The 25,230-nt window shown below is 38.5% G+C and overlaps 1 protein-coding gene across 1 annotated transcript; it reads right to left on the minus strand.

Moving 5' to 3' along the window:
• Window positions 1-17,536: 17,536 nt before the first annotated feature.
• LOC142607645 (GTPase LSG1-1-like) lies at window positions 17,537-24,501 on the minus strand. Its single transcript, XM_075779213.1, has 7 exons — window positions 23,997-24,501; window positions 23,122-23,229; window positions 22,943-23,029; window positions 21,475-21,568; window positions 20,176-20,232; window positions 19,111-19,190; window positions 17,537-19,020 (listed from the first exon to the last, which is right to left on the minus strand). Exons 1-7 carry the CDS (start codon window positions 24,218-24,220, stop codon window positions 17,880-17,882), a joined length of 1,791 nt encoding a protein of 596 aa, XP_075635328.1. The 5' UTR covers window positions 24,221-24,501; the 3' UTR covers window positions 17,537-17,879.
• Between the last annotated feature and the right edge of the window lie 729 nt (window positions 24,502-25,230).

Genomic DNA, 25,230 nt, shown 5'->3' on the forward strand with positions numbered 1-25,230 from the left:
TAAAGAACCAGTTGGTTCTGACAAACAGAAGGAATAGGACGACGAAGCCGAGAAGTCTCCAAGCAAGAATGCTGAACCCAATGTCCCTCCACGGCTCTACTAGTGGCAAAGGATAAAGGGAAACAAGTCCAGACCTCATTTGAAGCAGAGCTAAAACAAATAGAGGAGGATAGCAAAACAAAAGGGGCTGCCAGCACATCCAAGCAGGACCCCCTACTGAGGCTTAAGGCCTAGGCCAGATAGGACCCCCTTTATGTAATGAATTTTTTGTATTAGGACCTCTACTTTAACCTTTTTATTTCAGAATTTTATTCCCAATGTATCCATTGACAAAGATTAATGAGAATTTTGGAAGGTCGCTATTCGGTTGGTTTCCAATCTTTAGTAGAAAAAGACTAATTCGCTTCACCTCAATGCACAGTGAAATCTTTACAACACTTCAATCACCAACAACCCCCCATAAAAGTATATTCACTTTATCAATCTTATTCATCAGTAGATAAATCATGCATCGAAACTGTAATATGTGAAGTACCACAATACGCGATCTGAGACTTAACTTAATATTTAGTTAGGAGCATAAAGTAAACCATCAAACTTACCATGGTTTTTAAGTACGTGAATTCCCACGAGACATGTGTTGGGTGCTTAGAATGATGGAACGAAGTGTTAATTTTTCCCGAAGTAGAAAATCCGAGGACCCGACGTAACTAAGGTTCTGCTTAACATTCAACAAGGCATCAATTTCCATGAGGTATGTGGTCCGAGGACCATGCATAACCAAGTTTCTGTTTGATGTTTAGAATAGTGAAATGAAATATTAATTTCTCCAAAGTAGAAGGTCCAAGGACCCGACGTAACTAAAGTTCTGTTTAACATTCAACAAGATATCAATTTCCACGAGGTACGTGGTCCAAGGACCATGCATGACCAAGTTTCTGTTTGATGTTTGTAATAGCGAAATGAAATGTTAATTTCCCTAAAGTAGAAGGTCTGAGGACCTGACGTAACTAAGGTTTTGTTTAACATTCAACAAGGTATCAATTTCCACGAGGTATGTGGTCCGAGGACCATGCATGACCAAGTTTCTGTTTGATGTTTAGAATAGCGAGATGAAATGTTAATTTCCCTAAAGTAGAAGGTCCGAGGACCCGACGTAACTAACGTTCTATTTAACATTCAACAAGGTATCAATTTTCGCGAGGTATGTGGTCTGAGGACCATGCATGACCAAGTTTCTGTTTGATGTTTAGAATAGCGAGATGAAATGTTAATTTCCCCAAAGTAGAAGGTCTGAGACCCGACGTAACTAAGGTTTTGTTTAACATTCAACAAAGTATCAATTTTCACGAGGTATGTGGTCCAAGGACCATGCATGCCCAAGTTTCTGTTTGATGTTTGTAACAAATAAATCGAAATATAACGTAAAGGTAATTTGAACAAACATGACAAAAGTGTCTTTCATTAATAGTAATACCTTCGTAGGTTATTTACATTCCAGAGGCGCTATACAATTTTTTCAACTAGATTAGCTAAACGATATGTCCCTATACCTACAACAGAAGTGATTCGGTATGGTCCTTCCCAGGTAGGTGCTAACTTTCCCTACGCTGGATTCTTGTAAGTACCCATGACTTTCCTCAAGACCAAATCTCCAGGTGCAAGTGGCCTTAGTTTCACGTGAGCATCGTATCCTCGCTTGAGCTTCTGCTGATAATAAGCTAGTTGAACCATGGCAGCCTCTCGCCGTTCCTCAACCAGATCCAGGCTTTTCTCTAGCAAACCATCGTTATCGTCTGGGCTGAAAGAGCTTGTTCTCAATGTCGGAAACCCAGACTCCAAAGGTATCACTGCCTCGGCCCCGTAAGTCATGGAGAAGGGTATTTCTCCTATGGATCTTCGCGGTGTAGTCCGATACGTCCACAAAATGTGTGACAACTCTTCTACCCATCTACCCTTTGCGTCATCCAGTCTCTTTTTGAGTCCACTGACTATAACTTTATTAACGGCCTCGGCCTGCCCATTTCCCTAAAGATAAGCTGGAGAGGAGTATCTATTTATGATGCCCAAGTCACCGCAATACTTCCTAAAAGCTTTACTATCAAACTGCACACCATTATCTGAAATAAGAGCGTAAGGTACTCCAAATCTAGTGATAATGTTCTTTTAGACAAACTTCTTGGCGGCTGCGTCCCTAATATTTGACAGAGGCTCAGCTTCAACCCACTTGGTGAAATAATCGGTTCCCACGATTAGCCACCTTTTATTTCCCATAGCCCTCGGGAAGGGACCAACTATGTCCAGCCCCTATTGAGCGAATGGCTAGGGACTAGACAAAGGATTAAGGACACCGCCAGGCTGATGGATGTTGGGAGCAAATCTCTGGCATTAGTCACATTTTCTCGCGTAGTCCTGAGCCTCTCTCTACATATTAAGCCACCAATACCCCTAGGTCAAAGCTCTATGGGCTAAGGATCTTCCTCCAGTATGACTCCCACAAATCCCCTCATACAATTCTTCCAAAAAGTGCCTCCGTCACTTCAGGGTGTACACACAGCAAGTATGGTCCGGAAAATGAGCGTTTATAGAGCTTCTGATCCTCGGACAACCAGAATCGAGGTGCCTTTTGACGAATTTTATCTGCCTCAGACTTCTCCTCGAGCAAAACGTCGTTTTTTAGAAAAGAGACTATGGGGTCCATCCAGCTAGGTCCGAGCCTTACCTGATGAATACGTATGACACTTGCAGCTGTTGAAGCGGGTCTCACCAAATCTTCGACAAGGATAAGTCTTGGCAAACCCTGTGCCGAGGATGTTGCCAACGTGGCCAATGAGTCTGCATGGGTGTTTCCACCTCTAGAAACATGCGTCAGGACAAAAGAATCAAACTTGGATTGTAAACATTTAACCTTGGTCAGGTATTTTTGCATTCTCGGATCCTTAGCCTCTATGGTCCCCACAACCTGGCCCACGACTAATTGAGAATCCGAGAACATCTGAACAGACCTTCCCCCCATTTTCTGGACCATATCCATACCCACTAAGACAACCTCGTACTCAGCCTCATTATTGGTAGCCGAGAACGCCAATCTCAGCGACTTTTCAAAGGTGATTTCTTTAGGACACCAAAACAAGCCCGATCCCCGACCTTCTCTGGTTCGCTGCGTCGTCTATATATACTCTCCACACCGGCAGCCCCTTGCACGTGATCATGCCAACTGATTTTTCATCCATGTGCAACTCCTTTGCAGTTTCCTCTAACGAGGGCTCGGCAAATTCTGCCACCAAATCAGCCAAGACCTGGCCCTTCACGGAGGTGCGAGGCATAAACCTAATATCGAAGGCCCCCAGAATTGTTCCCCATTTGGCTATCCTCTCTGAGTAGTCAGCACTTCGCAATACCAACTTGAGATGAAGTTGAGTTAGAACCACAATGGTGTGGGCTTGGAAATAATGGGGAAGCTTCCATGTAGCATGCACTACGGCCAGAATCGCCTTCTCCAAAGGTAGATAACGCACCTTAGCTTCACCCAAAGATTTGCTAACGTAGTAAACCGGTCTTTGTACCCCATTGTCGTCCCGTATTAAAACCAAGCTGACGGCATGGATAGCCACAGCTATGTATGCAAACAGGACTTCATCAACCTCCAGCTGAGACATGATGGGTGGCCAGGAAAGATACTCTTTAAGTTGTTGAAAAGCCAAAGCGCATTCCTCGGTCCATTGGAATCCTTTCCACTTATTCAGCAGCTGGAAGAAAGGTCTGCACCTATCAGCGGACCGAGAGATAAACCTGTTGAGAGCAACAGTCATTCCAGTCAATCTTTGGACTTTCTTCGGATTCCGAGATGGTTGCAAGCCATGGATGGCCCTGACCTGAGCCGGATTCACCTCTATTCCTCGGTGAGTCACCATATAGCCTAGGAACTTACCATAACCCACTCCAAAAGAACACTTAGAGGCATTAAGGCGCAACTTGTGCTTTCTAAGTGTTTGAAAGGTGTCATCCAAATCTTTCACATGCATAAGTACCATCTTGCTCTTTACCACCATATCATCCATATATACCTCAATAGTCTTTCTAAGCTGGGACTCGAACATCCTGATCATCATTCTTTGATAGCTAGCCCCTGCATTTTTCAAACCAAATGGCATCACTTTATAGTTATAATTTCCCGTAGGAGTAATGAAGGCGGTCTTCTCCTGGTCATCCAACGCCAAAGGTATTTGGTGATAGCCTTGGAAGGCATCTAAAAAACTCATCCGAAGATGTCCGACTGTAGCATCCACCAGCTGATCGATGCAAGGCATTGGAAATGAGTCTTTGGGACAGGCTTTGTTCAGGTCTGTGAAGTCCACACATACTCTCCATTTCCCATTCTTCTTTTTTACTACAACAGTATGCGCCAACCATTCTGGGTAGAAAACTTCTTTAATAGTCCTAGCCCTTTTGAGCTTGAGTACCTCTTCTTTGATAGTCTCGGCATGCTCTTTAGAGGAACACCGAAGTGGTTGTCTCCTGGGGATAACGGCAGGATTGACGTTCAAGTGATGACAAATGAAACTCCTGGAGTCTCATAAGGATCCCATGCAAAAACGTCGATATTGTTTTTCAGAAACTTTACCAACTCCACCTTCTCCTGATGCGGTAGCCGAACCCCAACCTGAAAGAACCTTTCGGGGTCATCTCAATAACAAATCTCTCTAATTCTTCACACGTTGCCTCCTCTGCTGTCACCACGTCGGGCGCATCTAGAGTCGTTAATTGCTATAAGCCTCTCACGGCCAAGGTCGAGGACTCCGGTTTGGCATGGCGCAGCACCGCAGTCGAAATGCACTGCCTTGCTACTGATTGGCTTACAAGAATCTCTTTGATTCGTCCTCCCGATGGGAACTTCACTTTAACATATAGAGTTGAGGAAATAGCACCCAAAGCATGCAGCCAAGGCCTTGCAACGATGGCTGTATATAGGGAATAAGCATCAACCACTATGAAATCTACATCAACTGTTTCCGAACCTGACTGTACCGACAAGCGGATTTGTCCCTTTGGTATGACGGCCTTCCCTTTAAAGCTTATTAATGGTGAAAAGCCGTAAGATCTTCGAGCTTTAGGTTAAGCCCCTTAAACAAATCAGGGTACATAATATCCGCACCATTGCCCTGGTCGACCATCACCCTGCTTACATCGTAGTTCCCTATCCTTAGAGTAACCACCAGGGCGTCGTCATGCGGCTGGATGGTCCCAACTTTATCTTCGTCTGAGAATCCCAAGATAGGCTGAGAAGCACCTTTGAATTTCTTCGGCCTGGAGCCGGATTCCTCTGCCAGAATATGTGATACGGACATCACCCTAATAGGACAGGAACCAATCTTGCCTGGAGCTGCGAGGATGACATTAATCATTCCCAAAGGAGGCCGAGATGAATTATTCCTTTGGCTATTCGAAACCGAGTTGCTTCCTTGGCCACTGGGCTGATACAAATGTTGCTTCAACTTTCCTTCACTGACCAGCTGTTCTAAATGGTTCCAAAGTGTTTGGCAGTTCTCGGTAGTATGGCAGACATCCTGATGGTATTAGCAAACAAGGTTTTGATTCCGCTTTGTAGGGTCCCCTGCCATCTTACTGGGCCACTTGAAGTAGGGTTCCTTGCGGACTTTCTCCAGCAATTGGTGCACTGGTTCTCGGAATATGGTGTTAGCTACTTGAGGAGCGGCTGAACCAGATTGCCCAGAGAAAACTCTCCTCTACCTATTGTTATTGTACCTATTCGACCTAAAATCCCTCATCTCTTGAGAAATAACCTTCGCCTTTCCCCTGCCTTGCTGTTGATCCTCCTCTACCCTCTTATACTCGTCAATTTGATCCATGAGCCGACGTACACCCTGTACGGGCTTTTTGGTAAGAGATTTCCTTAATTCGTGATCAGTCGGGAGGCCCACCTTGAAAGTGTTAATGGCCACTTCATCAAAATCACCGTCGATCTCGTTAAACATCTCCCAGTTCCTGTCAGAGTATGCTTTCAAGGTCTCCCCTTCCCTCATGGCCATAGACAACAATGAGTCCAAAGGACGAAGAACTCTGCTGCATATAATGAATCGAGACAGGAACGCCCTGGTGAGCTCCATGTAAGAGTCAACAGAACCTGCCTTCAGGCCGCTATACCATCTCATAGCCACTGGCCCTAGGCTAGAGGGGAAAACTTTACACATTAAGGTCTCGTTCTGAGAGTGTACCGCCATCCTCTAATTGAAATGACTTATGTGCTCAACTGGGTCTGTCTTGCCATTATAAATGGTGAAAGTGGGCTGGGTTAACCGTTGTGGGAGCTTCCCCTTCACAATTCTGCGTGAAAAATGAGACTTGGAGATCTGGTCTAATTCCCTATTCATAGTGTCATTTCCTAAGCCCTTGGAGAGAAACTTTTTATGCCCACTACCCAGAAGCTCGTCCTTCTCGAACGAGAAGGTTTTGTTGGGAGAAGTCCTAAACCTTGGATTGTAGTTGCTTCCTTGGGATCCTTCAGAAGAAAGGTCAGAAAGAGATGGCGTCCGCCTCCGTCTCGCATGGCGTAACTTTCTCTTAAGGTGGTCAATCTCCTTCTGCATGGCCTTAGCGTCGTCTCCATGGGTGGCTCTACTTCTACCACGCGAATGGCTTCCATCGGGGTGCAGCGTATGCACACTTCCCTCTCGATCTCTTTGACGCTCGAGACGTTCGAAATGATCTTCACGCTGGGATCCCTGAGACTTTGCACGATGCGAATCCAAGCCTGCCATAACGCTCCAATTCCTTCAGCACTAGATTCCCACAGACGGCACCAATTGTAAGTGAACAATTTGTACCCAATCCGATCACTCGACGGACTCAGGCCCAAAGAGCCTTATACAATAAAATTTGTAGAGTGTGGGCTTGAAATCTAGATTGTGGAATATTGGACAGAACGTAATCAGGCTAGATTGCCATTACCCATGTATTCGATAGATAAAAATCGCAAAGAAACTCTTCTCGGACGTAAGTTGAAGACCACTTGTATTGCCTTTATATCTTTTAGACAAAAAAAAATCTCTCCTCTTCTCATCTCCCTCTTTCTGTTTTATATCCATCTTCTTCTTCCTTTCTCTTTTCACGTGTAACACAGATCTTCCCCTTAGATACTTGTCTCATCCAGCACCTTCTTGAATTCTTCAGACACTAGCTGGAAGGCTGAACATTACTGTTCAGAGGTCATCTCTTCATTAATGCGGCCAGGGAGGTAGGTGCAGGGTCTTTAATGCGGTGGTAGCAGCTTTTTCTCTCCTGATATTTCTTGCACGTTCTTCCCTCCAATAACTGCGTGGATTACGCCTTTACCCTACAGTTCTTCCGGAATCCTGTCTCCAAACATCTTGGTATGTTCTATGACCATTACCTGACCCATCCGAGGAGATACCCCTCCTCGGACAGCTCCTCCAACCCTTATGGTATAAACTGGTTTGGGGGCCTCAAAGGCTATGCTTGAACAGGCTTTCTCCACTAATTCAGGCCCAAGGCCCAAATGCATATTCCAATAATTTTACCACCCACAGCAGTATGTTGATAATTGAATGGGAGATCAATAGTTTAATTTTGTACATTAATAAAGATGTAGCTGATAATATTGGTAGTGAAGTTATCATATAATATATCGATTTCAAAATATGAAAACCTGTGAATGAAATTTGGACAAAGTTTAGTTACAAAATTGGTTGTAGTTTAAGGGTACAACCTTATTTATTATCTTTTTATTGGAGGTAAATTTTGACAAATCCACCATTGGATTACATTTTCTTCTTAAATCCTCCATGCATGCAAAATTTATAGAAAATTAAAGATCAATAGCTATGTCATCAATAAATCGTTTAAATTGCAAGTTTTTTTAATTTAAAATTATTCAAAAAATATAATCTTATAGATCATATAGTAAATAATATCCGATTGTCACAAAATTTGACATATGTATTAAGAGCGTAAAGAACATGCAATCCAACAGTTAGATTTTTAAAATATGTAGTAATGTTAATGATATTGAGTAAGGTTGTAACCTTAAGCTACAACCAATTTTTTGTAGCTAAACTTTGTCTATGGAATTTTAAAATTTTATATATTTGAGCATTTTTTTTTTGTGATATTAATGCATTCAAGTTTTATTTTTATTATTATTTTAAAAAAAATTTTAAGTTTGTTAGAAATACTGAATGAATGTATTGTATTTCTCAAGTGATAAAATATACAAAAGTGTCTTTATATAAGAGGCAAAGTGTGTAATACAAGTATGTGTGTAGTACAAGTAAACAAGGTGGGCCTAAAGCTTACAACCTATTACACATTAACAGTCATTCTCAAACTTAAGGCAGGTGTGAGACCAATTTGAGGTTGTTAACCAAAGAACGAAGGCATCCCTTAGGATGTGACTTGGTGAAGATATCTGCAAGTTGATCTTTAGAGGAGACCGAGAACAGCTTGAGAGCACCATGGACAAGATGATAAAGGATAAAATGAAAATTGATCTAGATATGTTTAGTCCGTTCATGGAAGACATCATTGTGAGTAATATGAATGATACTTTGGTTGTCACAATAAAGAGGAGAAGCAGAGGATGTGAACATACCTAAGTCTTTAAGAAGCCATCGTAGCCAAAGTAATTCATTTGTGATATCAGCAAAGGCATGATATTTTGCTTCAGTACTAAAGCGGGCCACAAGGGTTTGTTTCTTACTTCGCTAGGAAATTAGAGAAGAACCAAGAAAAAAGCAATAACCAGTGGTGGACCTACGATCAGTGGGATCTCTTACCCAATTAGCATTAGAGAATGCAAGAAGAACAAGAAGAGACTGAGCAGAGTAGAAAAGGTTATAGAAGAGAGTGCCCTTCAGGTTTTGAAAAATGCGCAAAACAGCAGCATAATGAATCGATCGTGGAACAGACAAATACTAGTTCACCTGGCGAATAGCATAGGAAATGTCTAAACAAGTGACAGTAAGATAAACTAGGCTGCCAACCAATCGTCTGTAAAGAGAGGGATTAGACAATGGTTTCCTCCTTGAGGGAGTCAGATGCACATTAAGTTCAACTGGTGTGTCAACAGTCTTGCTATCAGTGAATCTAGCTCGAGACAAAAGTTCAGAAGCATACTTGCCTGAGTAATATAAAGACCATCTATGGAATGAATGATTTCAAGACCCAAGAAGTAGTTGAGATGACCAAGATTTTTTATCTCAAACTGCTGATTGAGAAATTCACTGAGTTCTTGAATGCCACTGAGATCATCACCAGTTATGATCATATCATCCACATATAGGAGAAGCAAAATGGTGCCTTTGTCGGTGCGATGAAGAAATAAGGCAGAATCATAATGATTGGCAATATAACCCAAACGAGAGATAGTAGAGCTGAACTTGGCAAACCAAGCTCGTGGAGCTTGTTCAAGGCCATAAAATGCATGTCAAAGGTGACAAACCTTGTTCGGTTCAACAGAGAGACCAGGAGGAGGTTGCATATAAATTTCTTCACTTAAAATCCCATTAAGGAAGACATTTTTGACATCCATCTGAAAAAAGTTTCATTTACTGGTAGTGGCAACAACTAAGAGGGCATGAACAAATGAGATTCAAGCAACCGAAGCAAAGGTCTCTTCATAATCAATCTCATACTCTTATGTAAAATCTTTTGCAACAAGACGAGCTTTATATCGCTCAATGGACCCATCAGAGCGAGTCTTGAACTTGTAGATCCACTTACAACTAACCACAGATTTCGTAGGGGAGAGAGTCACAAATCCCAAGTATAGTTTTTAGATAATGCATCAAGTTCCTCTTTCATTGCAATCTACCATAAAAGGTCAGTAGAGGCCTCACGATATGTGTGAGGCTTATGCAGTGTAGTAAGGGCAATATAACAATGATAGTCAAGTAAATGTGTAGAAATGGATCTTACCCGAGTTGAGTGACGAGGTGGAATGTCTTGTGCAAGATCTTCATGCGGAGCAGGAGCAGGGACCCAAGCTCAGGGTTGGGTGGCTTATCTTCGACCGGTTCATTTTCCACCTGTTCATTAGGGGGTGATCTAGGAGAGGCATAAAAAATATCTGGTGGTTGGACAGAGAAGTCTATTGGAGGATCAAGAGTAACTATAGAAAGACTATATGACTCATTTGGAAAAAGATCTAAGACATATGAGGTAGATAGGAAGACACGGAAGTGAGAGAGCTCGACAAAGGAGCGATGTTCCCAAAAGACAACATCGTGGGAGATACAAAGACGATTAGAGACATGATCATAACACTGATACTGCTTTTGAGTTTTGTCATAGCCAAGAAAACAAAAAAGTTTAGACCGAGGCTCAAGTTTTTTATGCTTATGTGGCTAACAAAGAACAAAACAGGCAGAACCGAAGGAGTGAAGGTGGTGATAGTCGGGAGGTGACCCAAAAAGGTGCTCATATGGAGTTTGATTCTGGATGACAGGACTGGGAATGCGATTAATAGTATGAATAGCATGAAGAGCAGTTTTACCCCAAAAATGAGTAAGAACTTTGGCAGAGAGAAGGAGAGCACGACCAATGTCAAGAATATGACGAAGTTTGCATTCGGCTCTACCATTTTAGACGTACTTGGACAAGTTAGTTGATGAACAGTGCCATAAGAATGCAAAAAAGCTTGGAAAGCATATTGAGTGTACTCAAGAGCATTATCAGATCGAAAAATTTTGATACATTTGGAAAAGTGAGTTTCAACCTTTTTTGCAAAATTAAGATATACTTGTAATAATTCAGAATGATGTTTCATATGAAAAATCCAGTTATAGCGAGAATAATCATCAACAAAGACAACAAAATATTGAGATCCACCAATACTAGAGACAGAGGAAGGCCCTCAGACATCAGAGTGAATTAGGTTAAAGATATCAGTGAACATTAATTCACTAGTGTTGAAAGGCAAAGCTGGTTGTTTTCCTAACTAACATGAAACACGATCAAAATTTTCTGTGGACACTGAACCTAACAAACCTCTAAAAGCCAAGTGTTGTACTCAAAAGGAAGATGCGTGACGAAGTGGAGCATGCCAAAATGCAAGGGAAGGAATAGAAGAAACTGCAGCAGCAACAAAAACAGGAGCAACAAGTGGAAGACAAAGGTTGTCCATGGGAAACATACGCCCAACTTTGGGACCAGTCCCAAGCTCCTGTCCCGTCCTCGGATCTTGCACAATACACCCAGAATAAAAAAAGGTAATGCAATAACCCAACTCAGCTAATTGTCCCATAGAAAATAAATTGTAAGAAAGGTTAAGAACATTAAAGTCCCCAAGAACCGAGAGGTTAGAGGTCGAGATATAACATATATTATGACCAAACATTGTGGAACCATTAGCTATGCGAATATTAAGAGGGTGTAGTGCAAATTCAAGTTGAGAAAATTAGGATGAGTGAGGTGTTATGTGGTTGCAACAAACAGAATCCATAAGCCAAGACAATGGAGACATACTAGATGAAATTGAAAGAGAAGACGAATAAGATACATTACCAATCATACGAATAGTATCAGCGATGATGTTTTGTAGGTCAACTATGGAAATGGTGATAATGGATCTAAAAGATTGGACTTTGCGGAGACAGAAGCCATTGGTTGGATACTCTCAGTGTTAGCAATAGTAGCAACAGAAATGGAAACAACTGATTTGTTGTGTTGATAGCAAGTCTCAATATTATGGCCAAGACGTTTGCAAAAATCGCAAAAACGTTTGTTAGATTTTCGTTGACTATTGTTGCAATAGAAAGAAGACCTGTCCTTATTCTTCATTTAGAAGAAAAATATGCAAAAATGGAATCTACGTGAAAAACTGGATAAGGAGCACCTAGACTGCAAAAAGTCAACTCTAAGTCAAAGTCAACGGTCAACACTTTGGTCAAAGTCAACTTGCTAACGTAGGATGCTGACGTAAGTGTAGATGACATCAAAAAGTGACGTGGCAAATGACATCAGCAAGGGCTGGCGTGGCAGATGACGTCGGCTAGGGCTGACGTGGCAGGGTGACGTCATAAATGATGTCAGCAGTAGCAGTGGAGGCGCGTGATGCGCGTGGAGCTTCCGTTGACGCTGATTCTTTTCCGATGAGGTAGATAGGAGAAAGACGATTCTGATGGTTGGGGCGGCGTCAAGATTGGAGCAACACTGAAGGCGTGTGAGGCGCGTGTACGATCTTCCCCAAAACTTTGATAGGCACGTGGCGACACGTGAATGGTCAGATAGGGATGATTCCAGCGGTGTTGAGTAAATCAGTTTAAGGTCTACATGATGATATTTCTGGTGTCGTAATCGGAGATCACAATGCACTCTCTCCGCGATCTTTGGCAGCAGAGAGAGTGCTTATGACGGTGGAGATTCAACCTTAAGGACCTCTAACGGCAGCGGAGCAGTCGGGAGAGGACATAGAAAGCTTACTGACCGGAGAAGTTGAGGCAGCGGAGAATACCAACAAAGACAAGACTGCAAGACACAAGAAAAGATTAGAGCAGTGGCTCTAATACCATGTTAGAAATACTGAATAAATGTATTGTATTTCTCAAGTGATAAAATATACAAGAGTGCCTTTATATAAGAGGCAGAGTGTGTAGTACAAGTAAACAAGGTGGGCCTAAAGCCCACAACCTATTACACATTAACAAAGTTTTTTAATGACCATCCTAAAAAAAATTCCTGGAATCGCCACTAGGTATTTTAGTTACTTCCTTGGACTTAGATCTTTTCCAATAATGGATGGATATTATATGAAGCAAACCCTGAGTACCCTCTAATATTCTCTCATCCATTGGCCTCATAGACAACAAGATTGCTAGCCCACTGATTTTGAACCCAATGTTCACCTTATTCTTATACTGGCGAACCATTATCCCATCTCAGTCTATTCCGCTAGCTAGTTGGCATCTTTGTCTATCTTATTAATTATTATCACTCAACCTAATATCTCATATATTTTCCATTAGTGAGTTAGTTCATTGCTACTCCATGCTCCACTCATTTTGTTAATGTGCTTTGTTTTCTTTGTTGCCTCAAAAAGATTTTCTTTTCATAGGCTACACTTCTCATCGCAATCACCTTTTCTGCCTAGAGCATACTCTAATGTAGATTAGGCAAGAGACCCTGCAGATTGTCACTCAACTACTGGTTATTGCCTTCTACTTGATAGTTCTCTTGCCTCTTAGCGTAGTAGAAAAATAAGCTATTGTTAATCACTCTAGTATTGTAGTGAACATCAAGCTTTTATTGACACCATCTCTCTGAGGTTATTTGGCTGCAATGGCATCTACAATATACGGTTCTCTCTCTCTCTCTCCTATTTTGTGACCACATGGACTATTCACATTGTCCATAATGATATTTTACATAAATAGACCAAGCATATTGAGATTGATTGTTATCTTTTTCATCATCATTTTCTTTACGAATCGTTACAACTTCATTTTATTGCATCTTATAATTAGCTCACAAACATTTTCACAAAAAGTCACATTCCACAAGGCATGTTCATGCTTGTATCCAAACTTAAACTGGTCTCGTGCAATCTACCTTAAATTGGAATAGAATATCAAGTCCAGACCCATCATTATACTATTGTAGTACACTATTAGGTACCATACTATTATAATGTTAGCTATGTCAACTAGCCTTTATATATAAGATTCGTCTATACAAATTTATATGCGATTCAATAATATATTCTTGATTCCAACAATAATGATTAGGAGCTTGTAAATTGCAATGGGGTTCACTAGATCATGAACCCCAACACTTGGAAGGTTGATACTCCTTCCTTATGGAATCAAATAAAGAATAACTTCGGGTTCTTGCCAAAATTTGATCTCTCACGCGTCCATTATAAATACATTTTGTAATTACTAGTGCTTCACTCACAGCATATATTTCGTCAAAATGGAATAATTTTATGCATATCACGATTAACATAAGGCTTAGGTTGAATCTCAAAAGCTTGGGAGAGAATTGATCTTAAAAAAAAAAAAAAAAAGCTTGGGAGAGAGACATGTTGCTTGTAGATTCTATTCCTTTGGCTGCTAATGAAATGGAATGTTGTTTATAAATAAAATAAAATAAAAAGTTTTGAAACTTAAAAGTTCTCATTTTAAGGGGGTTACTTGAAGTGTTTAAGCTATGATCATAATAGGGTGGGTATAGTATATTTGACAGCTTATCTTCTTTTTATAATTAGAATAATAAATTTTAGTACTTCACATTTCACTTAACATTTTTTACACTCCTTTGTAACTTTTAAAAACTCTTTTTTACACTCTTGGTCCTTTTTTTTTTTTTCTTTTTTTTCTTTTTGTGTGTGTGTGTGTGTTGGAACTTGGAAGCTTTTGACCAAAATTAAACACTGACCATTGCATGATTTTTTTTTCTTTCTTTCTTTCTTTTTTAAAACCCTTATATGATTTATGTCATAGATAACTTTTATTTTATTGCTTTAAATATGCAAATTTGTGAATGAAGTTGGGATCCATCTGATCAGACTAGATAATGACTCACTTGCCTTTGAGATTGAGAATGATTGCTCAATTAAATACTTAATCCAAAACTAAAGACAACAACTTGGAAAAAAAAGGCAGTTAGAATTTGCAAATTGTTTCATTTAATGAATTCTCCAATCAGTGGCTCAGTTGCATTATTAATACTTGAAGAATCAGTATAATTCCTTAGCTAAAAGTCCTTACTATAACTATCATATCAATGCCTATACCTCCCTGTATGTATTTAAGTATTTAACAACTAAAAGGTACACACTTACACTGTTACACATTGAAATATAAGTTGATAGAGAACTACAGGTTGGCAAACTATGAAAGCTATAAATTCTATATCCTTGGTCATTTGGTCTGACAAGGAAGGATAGAATTGAATTGAATTGCACTTCATTGTTTCGTAATGGACAAATGGACAAGGTATTGGAATCTTCTAGATACATCCTTTTAATGGGCCAATGCCAAATGACAGCACACTTTATTTGAGAGCTCTCTCTCTCTCTCTCTCTCTCTCTCTCTCTCTCTCCAAATATAGTTCAGGTACAATAACTCATTCTAGGCTTCTTCTCTTGTTGCTTTCACCGTAGACTTTCATTGACTATATTGACAATCATGGATGTATTTAGCTCAACAAAATTAAAGATACACTTCTACCTATGAAAAAAAAAGAAGTTTTATAAAAGGTTGTACAGGAGCTGAATAAGTTGAAAATATTCTATAGCAAGCAAACAAGCTAGAAGTTTAAAAGATGTAAATAGAATCTAAGTTTTTGCTAACAATCTTTTGGTTTGATATTCCGTAATGGGAAAGAACTTGGATTTGAATCACCCTTTCCAGCTTATTGTAATTAGAAACTAAATTTTTTCTCTTCATTTTGTAACTTTTGTGCGGATGTATTGGTTTAACTTACTAATTTATAATATCCTAGACATGGCAAGCTACTCTTAGCATGCGTTTGGATTGCGTTGGGATGAAATTTTTTTGTGTTTTGCTGAAAAATGGTGGGTTCCACAATATTATTCATGCATTTTTAATACTATTTATGGGTCTCACTACATTTTTTTGTACTATTCATGGGTCTCACTGTACTATTTCAATTAACATTTACCTTTATCTATATTACTTTCAGTAATACGTTTTTAGTTTCAACAAATAAGCGATATCCAAATACACTCTTAATTTAAATAGTCCAGCCACAATTTTTTGTTGTTAGCATTTTTTTTTCACCAAAAAATGGTTGGTTTTAGAACCCAAAAATCTTGCAACTTCATTCTCAATTTTAAGTTTTTGAAAACATACTCAAAGAAGTGGGGGTTTTAGTCTTTTTAATTGGTGAATTTTTTTTTTTTTTGGTTTTTCATTGGGTGTTCCGGCCAGCTTACGCGCACCTCGATTAATCTCTGCTCGCAGTGGGAGCCTGCCGCTGTTCAAAAGGTGTTGCAATTGCTGTAACTCAAACTGAGGAGCAAACCTAGTCAAAATCTAGAGCTTTACCTAATGGTAGACTAAGACAAGCCACTGGGCGACACTTGGTTGTTAAGTGGTGAAATATGTTGTGCTTAAATAAGGAATCAAATACTGAATTCCATCTAGATCATAAAAAATAAAAAAGGAGTGATGTCATGATTTAATAATTAGAAGGGAATCCTGATGCATAAGAAGAAAGTGCTCAACTTTTCTTTTCTTTTCCTTTTTTTTTTTTTTGAAAAAAAGAAAAGAACCAAGTGCTCGACTTAACAATGTATTCATTAAATATTGGTTACAGTACTAGTTGCAATGCGGAATTATTTGAGTTTTCATAAAGGACTAAGATTAGCTTGGCTACTGGTTTCTCAAATATCATTCTTGAAATTGATTCCCTACTTGTTTTTAGAATTTTTACTAACTAAATTTTGGTATCTGCTAGCATGGCATATATATGATAACTAAGAGCAGACAGATAAATGTGATACAAATCTTTAGAGAGGGAAAGTGCTGTCCAAATCACCTAGCCGCAAAGGGTGTCAATCTTTTGCATCATTACTTTATTGTTGTCCAAACTTTATATGTATTGATATAATGATATGTTATGGGATACCCTTCAAATGCCTGAACCTTCTTCCACGTGTATAATATTTTTCCAAGATAATATTTCCTCGTTTCTAGATTAAAATAAGGTGTAATTGATTCCCAAAGAAATATTTGTTATAAGAATGATTTTTATTTGTGAAAACATTAGAAAAGGAAACACAAATGAAAAACACTCTTTGATCATTTTTCTTTGCTTTTCTTACAACCAGTGGGATATAAATTCAGGTTCTCCTCTATAAGAGAATCTAATAGTACCACACTGCCACTTACCACAAGGCTCTCGGCATCTTTGATAAAAAAAATCAGCTTCTCTACAGGTAATCAGCACCAATTCCACATAAGGTGAAAAAAGAAGGATGTGATGAAGGTTGCAGAGACTTGAAAGAGTGATGGAGTTAATGTGACGAAACGAAACCAAAAAAAAGCTGTACGCAACCATGCATGAATTCATGGTCAAAAGTTTTAACAGAAAAGGTTTGCACCTGAGTGAATATCTGTTGAAATAAGAAATGGTCAAAATTTTATCTTATAATCCAAATTACATAAGCATTAACTGGTAGCTAATGGACATTCTGTTTTTACAACTTCCCAAGAGTACCCCTCAAATGAAAATTGGAGCATATTTTAACCAATCACATAGTGGATCAGCTTGTCAAGGTCGCAATACCTTTTTATCTGATATGTCTGAACAAAAAAGGTTGCCATATCATCAGAACTAAAGAAAGAGTCACTTGGCAGTATGTTATATTCTGTTTGCCCCAACTAGGTAGCTGGTATTAAACACCATCAGACAAGCAAAATATGAAAGTCTTAGGCCATATCACAACCATAAAATTGGGGTGACCGATACTGATCAGAATGTTCATCAGATTCTAGTACTGTGACGATCTTGCCTCACGAATTTAGATAGTCTCTATGCATGAATAGCAGGCTCAAAATTTCCAATTAAAGTTGGACGCTCAGTACAAAAAACAAAACAGTTTATATAATCAAAGTCACTTTCCTAACAAAATTCAGCAAATAATAATAATAATAATGATGATGATGATGCGAATGCATGCATTATTTACACCACCCACTACACTTCAACTACACAGCTGCTTAAGCCATCTAAATTTTACTCTTCATTTTCTTCTCATTTGTTACCCTCCTTTCTTTTTTCTGGGAGTGAGAAAGGGAGAGAGCCACAACCAACAGCCAATGACTAGATTCGTAGCCACAAAGAACTGACAGGAGGGACGTGATCTACCCATATCCTCATCCAACCTTCACAGAGCCTGAACTCACTGGCTTCTGATAGACTCTTACAACAGGCATTCCATCACCATCATCATTCCCAACCCTCCAAGTGCGATCCTTTTTCCTCTGAGGCTTCTTGTGCTGTTTATGGGCCGCCTTAGGCCTCTTAACTGAAGCCTTTTTGGAAGCAAGGCCATTAGCCATGTCAAAAGAATTGAGATCCTCCAGCACATGCTCAAGAGCAGGTGCATTTTCACCTTGAAAATCTTGAGGGTTTTCAATATCAGATGAATCTGACTCATGCTCTTCAGATGAGCTTGCTTTGTCAGCATCTTCCAAATCACTTTCCTCATTGGACATTCCAGGGGGCATTTCATAGTGGGGCAGCTTCCCGTCAATATAATCCTTCAAAATCTGACGGGTAGCTCTAGTTTCATCAGGCAGTCCACTAGAGCCAACATACCCACGAGAGGCACAATAAGCTCTTAATAGTTCAGATGCTAGAGGGGGCCGGGACTGTGGCTCATATGGCTTTGGTTTTGGCAGCTTGATCTTGTAGACAGACTCAATGACATGTCTAGGAACTCGATTGGCCACTACCTGTACAGCCTCCCTATTCTCAGTAATCCGATCAATAGGCAATACCCCAGAAGCAATCATCTCAAATCTTGAGCTTGAGAAGGATGGAAACACTAATCCAGGGCAGTCACATAGGGTCAGCTCATCAGATATTATCAATGTTTGGAAATGCTTAGTCTTCCCTGGAGTAGAGGTGACACCTGTCCGCTTCTGGCCCACCAAAGCATTGATTGTTGAGCTCTTCCCCACATTAGGATAGCCAACAAATCCCACAACTACATTCTTTGATGCCGAAGTTACTGCAGTATTTCCACGAGGAGATTGAACATTAGATGACCCTGTACCATTAGAACCTGATTTCCGCCTCATCTTGGCTATCTCTTCTGCCTCACACTGTAAACGGGTCAAAAGCTCATCCCTTCCATATATTTTTGTATCAGGGTTATCCATGTTCTGAAGGGTATTTTGTGTCATCCATGGGTCACTTAAGTTTTTCCCCTCCAGAGCAGCAGAAGCAGCTTTAGCCGACCAGAACACAAAGAGAATGTTATTAAGGCGAAAATATTCTGCCCATTTCTCCCTGCAGGCAGAGCAAAGCAATGACAATTTAACAGGTTAAAAACTAAAGAATTGTTTTGTTGCAACAAAGACATGCAATGCAGATACCAACCTGACAGAAAATGGTAACAGATCTGCCTTATTAACAAGAAGCAGTGTGCGCTTGTACTCATCGATCTCTAGTGCATATGCCTGCATTCAAAGAAATTCAATGTCATACCCATATTGCTATGCAGTCACGAAATCTCCACTAACAAAGGAGGAAGCAACAAAGATTTCTAGGAGTTTATTCACAGAGGACAAGACAATTCTTCATCCCTCTATTCTCTGAGTACAAATAAAATACTCAGAAATCACACTATAGCATCACAGAAAAGTGGTTCAATTCTTTTCCCATTTACCTAAAAAAATAAACTATCATTGCTTCTTGATTGGGTATGGGATAGGAGGCCTATACATCCACTTTCATAGCATAGCTGGTGTCTCAGTGACTGCTGTATTACGTTGTATTGTTCTTACACCTTATCAAGAAGTAGTTTTTTTAAGCCTTTCTTTCACCTGTAACTCCTCATGAACTCAATGAAACAACTTAACCAAGCTACAAATTGAGCGCCTAGTGCAGGTTATTACTCCTCCAACCCATAACACATCACTTGGGTGGAGAGCACTTGTCATCTTTATTATTAAAATAGCTATCTAAAAAGCTTGGTCTCAAAGTTTTGAATAAAGTTTATAAATTGACATTGATATTCTAGAAAAATCAACAATTTATATACTGTACTTCGATGTTCTAAAGCATTCTAAACATTATTAGTTTAACGGATTTAACCAGAGCAACAAAAGATATTAATTCAGCACCCCAAATTAAAACATCAGACTCTTCCCCTTCTTGGCACAAAACTAAATCAAGATTGTAAAGAATCAGAATTTTCACTTTTAATAAGTAAATTTTGGAATGTCAAGGTTTAAGTAATGTGCTTCATTCGTAGATATTTACACACAATCTTGCTCAGTTTCTCTAAAATCTAGGAGAGGTATCATATTTACAATAAATAAAAATAAATAGAGAGCCCATATCATGTCAAATTACTGTAACTTAAAGTATTTTCTAAACAATATATATATATATATATAGAGAGAGAGAGAGAGAGAGAGAGAGAGAGAGAGAGAGAATTACCTCAAGATCAAGGCAGCGGTAGAACAGTGGGTCACGGGCATCAACAACCATTACAATCTGAAAAGAACGGAATGAAATTAGTATTAACCTAAACTAAATCATATGATTTAAGATGAAGGATACAATGTATTCCATAAAAAGATAGGTCATGAAGTATGACCACAAACTAAAACTTCAAGAAAACATACTCCAAACATGCATTAAAGCAGTTATTGCCAGATATAATCGCCAAATGCCTACAAGCATCTTAGGTGAAATAAAACGAGCTTAAAATTACAGGCGATGACACCTAATTTACAATATTCGGGCATGTTTGTTAAATTATTTATATGATAATTAGAATTCTGGCTTGTTTATAAAAAATCACTGCCTGGATAATAATGCTGAAGGTTAACAAACATCTCTGGTGAACAAGTGTAAGAAAAGAATCAAAATCATATCCCTTGGCCCATGAGATATTTTTATGCGAAGAGCAATAATTTCCAAAATAACAGTGTTTAAAAATATCATTACAATTACACCCCAAATAAATGTCAGAACAACGAAATGCCTTCATTCCTAATAGTCAATTAAGTCTATTTAAGAATGAAATATTTCTGTTAACATCTTGTACTAATTTTTGACATATTAATCGTCTAGAAAGCAGTGTTTAAAGCCAATTAGAAGTCTCTTTTACTGTGAGAGCTGATTATATGAAAATAGTAAGTAAACCCAAAACTAATATGTGCTGTATGAGAATTTCCTATCTTTCCAGGATACTTCTACAGCCATTTAATAGACCAAGAAGATATGCCAGACAAATGCAACAATTTTTTTCAGTCATTCATAAAATCATGTCTCATGCACATTCTTAAGTAGTGATATCTTGTAAATTCATAATATTATAAGAGGCAGAACTTAGCTGATCTTTGAAAAGTTAATAATGTTTATACAGGTTGACAAATGAAAGGAACTTAAAATTAAAATTTTCTCTATATTTTACTTATCAAAACAAAAAAAAGTTTTCTCTCTATTTCTGCACTGTACAAACTTCTTGAAACTTCTAACAAGGATGCTCCCCCAGATAACTGCACCCATCAACAGAAGGAATAAATAAGCAGCTAATCTCTTTACAGTTTCTTTTTCCAAATCATTATTAATGGGAAATAGGTTGGACTAACTTCTTGTGTATGTTCAAGCATGAATCTGAAGACCAAAAGCGATACAACTTTTAACAATTACAACACTACAAAGAAACTGTTTTCCTATTCTGAAATTAGAATTTTCAATGTCACACCATCAAAGACAATATAGCCTTACCAGATCACTACGTTCAACCACTCGCCAGAGCTGTCTCCAGATATCCAGGTTCTTCTCAAAAGGAGTTAGAACAAGCTTCTCATTCTCCTCAAGTCTGAAGCAAATACATTGCTATTAGAATGCTACATACATTAATTATAACACTTATGTAACACACCATCATGGATATAAGCACAAAATGTTGTACCAACCCACTGATAACACAAAGAAAATGAAGAATGAAAATCTGAAAAGCCACACTCCCAAATCTATCAGCATGAATAAAAAAAAAAACTAAATTTGCAGGCTACACGACATAATTCCAAGATTTTCAGGAATAGTCTGTGATGCTGTCCCTTCTTGCTTAATGTGGAGTTTACTAATACAGAAATGGAAGGACATTTGAGACCAGGAATTATCTTTGGACAGACTCAAGTCACAATTTGTAGAGTCCTTATTTTATTGGATGTCTTTGGATGAGAGTAGACCCACAACACTAGGTAATTTCATTGTTTCCTTACATTGTATTTTAATTTAAGGATCCTTGAGCCATACATCAAGTATACTCAATTGGTCTCTTTGTAAATTCTCTTTCTGTTTTAATAAAAATATTTAATACCTATAAAGAAAAACATAAGTAAATAAGGCCAAACATGAAACCAACAAACTGCATGAGCACTCAAAACCCCAAATTATAAACCATTTTGAGAAAAAAAAATCTGGAAAACAAAATATCAAAAACAAAACTTACCCAGCAGATTCAAGCCAGTATCCTACCACTGCATTACATCTTGTTATCAAGGGTGCTTTAAAGCCATCCAAATCCCATATATGGAGCAATGTCATAATATATAATTGTTTACTAAAGTGACAATCTTTACAAAGTTACTAGTTTAAGCTTACATAGTTTTTAGCTTAGTAAATTCCTTCTGGCTTCACCATTATCTGGAGTTCTAATTACCTCTTAAGTTCGGCTATGACTACATGGATTCTGAACTTAATTGTTTTGTCTTTCTAGCCCTTCCAGACTAGCATGCCACCATGAGTTGGGTCATCCTCAGACTGTCGGATGGTACTCTAACAGTTTTTTAATATACATCACATGCTAATCTTCTAGTGAAGTAAAAAGATGTGGATAGATTGGCCAAAAAACAACAATCTTAATTATAGTGGATAAAGTGAAATTTTCACCTGTATTAAGCATTTCATGATAAAATTTAAGTTATAAGAAGCAACACTTGACACTACACTATCTCATTGGATTCATGGAAGTATGTTGGTGCGTATATTGAATCCGTTTGGTTAAGCGTTTTGGAAGCCTAAAAGCGCGTTTTTAAAACCCAAAAAGCCATTTTGCAACAGAAACTCCTCATAATATTTTATAACAAACCCTCATTTTAAACCTAAAATGCCGTTTCGCAATAGCCTATACAAACACACCCATTAATAGACACTTGATACATTCATGACACAGACATAGTCACCTAACCTTGCAAGGCTTCGGCGCCATGATAAGAAAGATTGTCTTTCATTTGCATCAAGCTGTTCTACAGACATCTCAGCAGTCCATGGTGGCCTACAAGGAAAAAAGACAACCTTTTAAACTAATTGCACAAATATAACTCTTTGATTAAACTTCACGTCAGTAAGGGAAGAAGAAACACATGCCTGCGTGGAACTCTAAGACTGCTGGCATGCTGTGCCTCCTCTTTCATCTGTTGCTCTCTCCTTTCCTCAGGGGTCATGCCACTGTTACTGTTGCTAGAGCTTGCATCCCTATTCCCACAAAATAGGCATCAGACAAAAATCAATTGATCTTAATGCACATTCATACGTAATACCGATGAGTTTACAAATTTACTAAGCTGAACAAAAAACATAAATCATTAGAAGAGAAATGCCTCAAAATGAAAAAGTTGTGAACTTAAAATACCTTTTATTTTTGTGGATAGGTAACAAAAATTTTATTAATAAAGGCTATTTCATGCAAGAAGAATGAAGTAGCTAAAAAATATATACAAAAACACATAAGAAAGCAAACTATGTACAAATAAGAAGGGAATCTAAAAACAATGGAACGGAATCAATAGAAGTGAATCCCCAAGAACAAGACCAATCAAAGGGACACTGCCTAATGCACACGCCCAATCAAACATAATCCATAAAAACACACTCTCTGATTACATAAAAGGACACTCCTCCCCTCTCCATCATTTTTTCTTTTCTTTTGAACATTCCCATGATATCTCTTGCCAATGAATCAGCTCAGCAACACATGCTTTTAACTTTCAATGCCAACAACATATGGACAATATATGTTAATACAAGGAAGTAACAACCACCAACTAACCAAGCCGTAGTCCTAAAATTTCGGGGTCGGCAAATCCTCAACATATTAATCAGAGTCATTCTATTATATCCAAGGCCATATACTTGTATTCAAATAGACTAGAATTAAATTAACATTAGAATTGATAATCAAACAAACGAATTAAATTAACAAATTCAGATAATCATAAACAGTGAGAGAATAGAAAACTGACAGATTGATGAGGAGGTTGGGGGCAGGGTGGTCTTGAGTGAAGAGGCGGTCGGCCTCGTCGGCCTGTTCGATAATGGCGTCGATGTCGCTGACTTCGGTGACGGATTCGAGAACCTTCTTGTGCTGGTTCCTGTAGAAGTAACCCTTTTCCTTAGACTGCTGTATCATCTGGTTGTGTTGCCTCACTAGGGCTCTCCCCAGCCCCGTCTTCTCGTTCTTCCCCATCGTTCTTTCTTTCTTTCTTTCTTTCAAGGTTCGAACTTTCAAGCCCACCACTGCTTTCTCTCTCTATCTGCAAAAAACCCTAGTAAGCAATATAGAGAGATTCTCTCTCTGGAATAGCTGCGTTTATGTTGGTGTGAATATAATGACGACGATGACGATGAAGATTTGTGAATCAGTGTATGGCGGTGGAGGCGGGGGCCGTAACAGGTCAAAAACGTTTTCGACTTTTCTTTGGTGCAGCACGCTTGGGGTTAGGAAGAGAAAAAACTAAAACCAAACACTCTTTACAAAAGTGTTAATTTCTTTTTTCTTTCTTTTTTTAACCCTTTGGTTTCCTCTTTTCCCATTCAAGCAGAAAAAATAAATGAAGATTTACAAAAACACCCAAGGTTTACACTGCCATAACATAGTTAATTTATGGACTAAATGTAATTTTAGTCCCTACATTTTGATTTTTTTTTCATTTTGGTCCCTACATTTTAATTTCATTACTTTTAGTCCCTAAATCAATTAGTGAGTGTTATTTTGGTCATTTCCGTCAGTCAACAACTAAAAATATCTAACGTGGCAAACAAAGTGCACTGTTGACATAGTAAATGTTAACATGGCGAATAAAATAAAATAAAATAATTTATTTGTTATTTAATAAATGCCAAGTTAGCATAAAATAATAATAAAAAAGACATTTTCATTTTTTTTTCTAAATTATTTTAAAATAAAAAAAGATAATTAAATTAAAAAAATTTATTTCTTTCATTATTTTTTCTAAAGAACAATTTCATGTTCCTTGGGTTCATCCCTAGAACATGAGTTAAACTTTATTACAAACCCAGAAAAAATTCACACAATTAGAATAAAAACTTCTACCCAAAACTTCTACCTACTCGAGCTTTAGCGAACCCAAAAATTTTCTTGAGAAACAAACACACAAAAAACCCAAAAAAATTCAGCTAAAAAACGGAATCATAAATCTCAAAGCCCTCATTTTCAACCCTAGCAAAATCATCAAA

This window comes from Castanea sativa, chromosome 8 (assembly GCF_040712315.1).
Source record: "Castanea sativa cultivar Marrone di Chiusa Pesio chromosome 8, ASM4071231v1".
Taxonomy (NCBI): Eukaryota; Viridiplantae; Streptophyta; class Magnoliopsida; order Fagales; family Fagaceae; genus Castanea; species Castanea sativa.